General features: G+C 37.1%; 1 protein-coding gene across 1 annotated transcript in view; it reads left to right on the top strand.

Annotated features, from left to right (window-relative positions):
• The window catches only part of LOC102675238 (titin homolog), an 83,252-nt gene that overhangs the window by 3,313 nt on the left and 74,204 nt on the right, over positions 1–5,735 (top strand). The window contains exons 3-10 of the mRNA XM_031512105.1: positions 1–300; positions 837–1,059; positions 1,135–1,422; positions 1,966–2,093; positions 2,196–2,368; positions 2,834–3,188; positions 3,624–4,050; positions 4,638–5,735. The exon at positions 1–300 is cut by the window's left edge and continues 2 nt beyond it. Of these exons, the coding sequence (XP_031367965.1) occupies positions 1–300; positions 837–1,059; positions 1,135–1,422; positions 1,966–2,093; positions 2,196–2,368; positions 2,834–3,188; positions 3,624–4,050; positions 4,638–5,735 (2,992 nt within the window). The remainder of the gene's footprint in view (positions 301–836; positions 1,060–1,134; positions 1,423–1,965; positions 2,094–2,195; positions 2,369–2,833; positions 3,189–3,623; positions 4,051–4,637) is intronic.

Raw genomic sequence — 5,735 nt, 5'->3', positions numbered from 1 at the left:
GAGAGGTCACCGAGTAACGGTGGCTCGGCGATCGTCGGCTACCTGGTGGAGCATCGAAGACTGGGCTCGCAGCATTGGGTGCGCAGCACGCCGGGTCTTTGCACCTTCCCGGAACTGACCTTGAGCGGCCTCGAGCCAGGATGGCGCTACCAATTCAGGGTCAGGGCCCAGAACGCGGTTGGCCTGTCCCGGCCCAGCGAGATCTCCGATCCTTTGACCGTCACCTTGCAGAGATCCGTTGCGTCCGCGCCCCAGTTTGACCTCGAGGTCAAGGACACCACCGTGCTCGAAAACGAGCAGGTAATTTTCTCCTTTTTCATTTATATTTTTAAGGAATACAAATGTTGGAATAGCGGCGACGGATCATTACGTAGGTACTTTTCCTCGATAAGTTAATAAGTTCAAGTATGTGTATAGTGATACAGATTATCTGGAGGAATTCTGGAGGATAAATTTATTCGAATGACACAATTAAATTAATTATTTTTTTAGATCTGTGTTCTGAGATACGAATCTTGTTCGATAATAATTTTGAATAATCGTTTTATTATCAATTGTGTATCGATTGAATTCTATAAATATAGATTGTGTAAACGATATTTCATTTTGAATATACAAAGTTATATTTCTTGTAACAAATGTTCCATGAAATGATGTTAAAATTAAAAGATAAATTTCATTAAAAATCTTTTTACGATTGAAATTCGTACACAATAAAATTATAAATTTAATAAAAATTAATCATCTAATTTTTTGATTTCTCTTATATTAATTTACATCAATATAAAAAAATGATAATTCTCTTAATCAATTCTTCTATTTCACCTTAAATCCAGGCCGAATTTGTGGTGCGATTTATCGGATCGCCCCTGCCAAAAATCGCATGGTTCAAGGATGGTTTCGAGATATTCAGCAGCAGGCGGACGAGGATCATCACTGAGAGTGGGAAAAGCGTCCTTCTCATTCATCAAACCGCGCTCAACGACGAGGGAGAAATAAAATGTACAGCAACGAACCGAGCTGGCCATGCTAGCACCAAAGCGAGATTAATCCTGGAAGGTTTACAAATTTTCAATTTTTAAAATTTCTCGATGATGAAAATTTCCAATAATATTTCCTATTATCCTTGAGCAGCGCCCCCAAAGATACGACTTCCGCGCCAGTACGAAGACGGCCTTCTCTTCGAGCAAGACGAAACGATCAGATTAAAGGTGTCGTTAGCTGGAAGGCCTCCACCTTCGGTGATTTGGTACCACGATGGCGAGGTGGTCTCGAGCGACGAAAGACACGTGTTCGAGTCGATGGACGGTGAATCGATCTTGAAGATACCCGATGCCAAACGAGTCGACAGAGGAGAATACGTGGTTAAAGCGATAAATAAGCTTGGGGAGGACACGTCGTCGTTTCTGGTGACTGTGACAGGTTATTATTTGCGAATAAAAATTAATGAATTGTTTTAAATTGAAAATGTAGGTAAATGTGAGTGTCAGGTTATGAGAGAAATTACATATAAAGATAATAAAAATTTTTTAAACAATTTAGAATTATCCGAATTTACTGTATTTAAACTGACATTATCTGAAAATGTTTTATTCTGGAAAATATATCTTGATATTTATATTAATTTTTTATGATGATGTATTATAATAAGTTCGGATAATTTTATAATTTCATCATATCTTATTTAATTCTAATTAAAAAAATGTATTTAAGAAGATATGAATTATAAAAACAAGGATAAACTTTATAAATTGCAAAACAAAAGTTTTAATTTTTTGATAAAGTTTTATTTAATTGATAAATAAACGTTTCTCTCTGAAATATCGTTAATTTTTCTATTCTTCTTTGCGATATAAACAGATGGTTTTACACGAACCATCGTGAAATCGTGTTATCGTATAAATGCTTTTTGTATTATAATCCAAATATAAAAATAAAATGCTCTGTATTTCTTTTTGTTTGTAGATCGACCTGCTGCGCCTGGAAAAGCGACAGTCACGATGACGTTAGGAAGATCGGTGTCATTGACGTGGCAAGAGCCGGAAGACGACGGTGGTTGCAAGATTGGCACATACATCGTCGAGTATTATAGAGTTAGCGATAAAAAATTGCGATGAAAATTCTTCTTTTGAAATTTATATTCTTATATTCTCTTCCTTTTTACTGATTATTATCTTTGAAACTTTGTTTTATAGATCGGTTGGGACGTGTGGTTGAAGGCGACCACGAGTAGGCAAACTAAAGCAACGTTGTCCGAGCTGATCGAAGGATCCGAGTATAAATTTCGAGTGAAAGCAGAGAATCCGTATGGAGTAAGCGAGCCAAGCGAGGAGAGTGATGTAATTTTCATTCCAGATTTGAAAAGAGGGTATGTTTGTTATTCGATTAAATAAAAATCGTATATTTTGATATTTTTAAAAAAAATATAAATGTATTTGTCAATCTTTTAATTTTGAATTTAAAACAAAAATTTCTTCAACAAAACATTCATTATAAATAATATATATTATTATTCATTAGTTACATCGCAAAAATATTATGTATAATTAAATCATGAAATCATGGAAGACATTTTGATTGAAACAAGAATCGTTTTCGTTATATAAACTTTCCAATTTCTTCTAAAAGTAAAATTTTTCAAATTTTTGTCACATATACTTTATCAGGATGAAACTATTAATATTTTCACGTAAGAAAAAAATATTTATCAAAAAACAAACGTGTCATTTTTATATTTCGTAATATATATATATATTTATATTATATAATATATAATATTTCTTACTTAATTTTAAATAAAAATAAGTAACGCGATATTTCTTCGAATATTCAGTATAGTGGCGCCCTTGTTGAGCGGAAAATCGCAGAGTCAAAGAGAAATTAGATCGCGAGAGAAACGAGAAGTGAGTTTCGCCGTTCCAACCCAGAGAACCAGAAGTTTGACGAGAGAGGAGGCCCGAGACGACGACATTTTTGGGCCGGCTAGTCGATCGATATCGGCTCAAAGACTAACAGGAAGGCCATCCAGAGCCGACAGCAGGGTGACTTTTGCTTTGGACACAATGGATAAGTCGAAGCCACCTGTTCCACCGGCTAGATCGAAGGATCATTCCAGTTCGAGGCATGAGAATCAGGTTGGAAATCACGTGGATCGTTCCACTGTTAACACGAATCTACCAAACACCGAGGCAAGTAGTTTTACTGTAATAATAAAATTTAAATAGTAATCAATTAACAAATATTAGATTTTAATATAAAGTTCAAAGAAAATAGATACATAGAATCTGAATTTTTTAAAATTTTAAAATTTAATACAGTGTAAATTTCTTTTTCTGTATAATTAAATTTAATTTTTTTTACTTAATATTAGGTATAATTAAATATAATGATTAAATAAAAGAAAAGAGAATTTTGCATTTAGAATTATCTCTATTCAATTACATCACCATTGAATCCATAATATTAATTATATGTTCCTTAAAAAAACTTTATTTTTTTTTACATACAATTTCAATTAATCTTCAAAAATGAACTTCAAAAAGAGACTTTCTTTTGCATAAACACTTCATAAACATTGTAAAATTTAATATAAACGGAATGTAACAAAATATCGTTGTAAACAGGTTTTAATTCAAAATAAAGAACCTCCACAAATACCATTGACAACCGTGACAGTGACTCCACCTACAATGGAAGAATCCAACAAGCGTTCAGCGTTCAGAGAATCACGTTCGCGATCAGTTTCCATGTCCAGAGAGCGCAGTATGTCTCCATTGTCGATGCCCAAGATTCAAGAACAGCACGAAGAAGAAACATTCAACTATTCGCGTCCATCGATAAGTTTAACTTTGAAGAAGCAGCAAGCCGTCGTCGACGAGGTTGAAACACCGCGAGGAACAAAAAGTGACAGTTTGTACGACAAATTAGGATTGCCTATCTCTCCCAGAGAGGATGATGTCACCGTTATGCACGGAAGTTCGGAATTTATGCTGGTTTTGTACCCGGAAGATCAAGCGAAGAAAGTGGATGACACAACGCGAAAAGATTTAGGTATTGCGATGTTATTTAATTAGAAAGGAATATTCGTTGAAATTTTATTTTTCAGAATTCGTCAAAAAAATCACATGAAATACTAGTACTAATATTTTTAATGATCATACATTATCAATAATAGTAATATTAATATTTTGAAATTAATAGCATTACATTGCTACAAAGATTTAAAACTTGATGAATAAAAAATTGACATAAAAATGACACAAATGTATTTAATAAATTTATAATCAAGATTTTATGTTGAAAATATTAATTTTAACATAAACAAATTGAGAACTGAGGGGAAATTTCAATGTTAAATTTTTAACGAAAAAAGTTTCAAGTATTTCATTCAACAATCATTCGTACATTGCGTTAGAGATTTCAATAAGTATTTCAGAATTTTTTCAAAACTCCTCGTTATGAATAAAGGCAGATAAAGAATTTATAATAGTCAATATTTACAACGAAAGTAGTAAAATATTTGTAAACGACTTCACTTCGTTTCGATTAAAAAACACTGAAAATATCAATAATACATTATTAAAAACATTTGAAACGATAAAAATTAATTTCCTTTCCAATAATTTCCCAATTTCCAGAGGCAAAACAGGGTGCAATGGAGGGAGCAGAGGACATCGAGGACCTGATACCACCACCCATGTCCCTCTCCCTCCCAGAACTGTTCAGCGCGGAGCACCAAGTGGTAGAAACCCTGAGAGAGGCGGTCAGCTCCACTGAGCTGCTCCACGAGCGTGCCATGGAACGTTTCTATCGTGCAGTGGCGGCTGAAGAGGCATCGGAACTGGCTAAGAGGAAAAGCCAACTCGAGAGAAGAACCGGAGAGCTGGCGACAACGATAGCGAACAAAACAGGCGTCGAAGACATCTCAGACAACCAAAGATCCTCGTTCAAACGACGACTCTCCAACCCGAACGTTCCATCCTCGAACCTGATCACCTGGCAGTCGAAGAAGAATCGTAGAAGACTGAGCGACAGCCAAACGGAAACCGTCAAAGCGCCTCAGAAACTCTTGACCCCTGCCACCTTCTTATTGGACGTGGAGGCAAGGTCTGATCCCAATATACCCAGCGATTCAGAGTCACCGATCGCGACGCAATGGGGATTGGAGAATAAACCAATTTTGGAGGACACGCCATTGCGCAGGTGGCACGACACCAACGTCTCCTCATTGGTCGAGGAAGGAAGGCAGGAAGAGAAATCGATAGCCTGGCAACCAGCGAGCAACGAGGGTGTGCGCATCGAGGAACCGCCTCGGGACCAAATTCAACCAACACCTCAACAATCTCAACCGGGAACGAGGCGAGAAGAAGAAGAAGAGGAAAAAGAGGAGGAGGAGGAGGAGGAGAGCGTAGAATCGTCGGAAGAATCCTCGGAGGAGGTCAGCAGCGCCGATAGCGAGGATTTGAAGCTTCTAAAAGCAAGAATCCTTGCCAGACAGGTGCTTGACGAGGAGGACACTTATCATCCAAGAGGGAAACCGATTCTTCACGTTGAAACCGAGCCTTCCTCGCAACCGATCCGATCTGTAGCCCTCGTCTCTCCCGTGGTTCCAAAATCGATCCTGAAGAAGCCCAAAGAGGAGCCACAGATCCCTGTGAACAGTTTCGGCAGACCTATCCCACCCGAGAAACCTGTCAGGAGATCGTTACCTCCGAACGTTCATCCGTTGAACAGGA

This window comes from Apis dorsata, unplaced genomic scaffold, assembly GCF_000469605.1.
Source record: "Apis dorsata unplaced genomic scaffold, Apis dorsata 1.3 scaffold_383, whole genome shotgun sequence".
NCBI lineage: Eukaryota > Metazoa > Arthropoda > Insecta > Hymenoptera > Apidae > Apis > Apis dorsata.
Note: the sequence above shows the minus strand (reverse complement) of the source record. Positions and strands in the feature narration are given on the sequence as shown.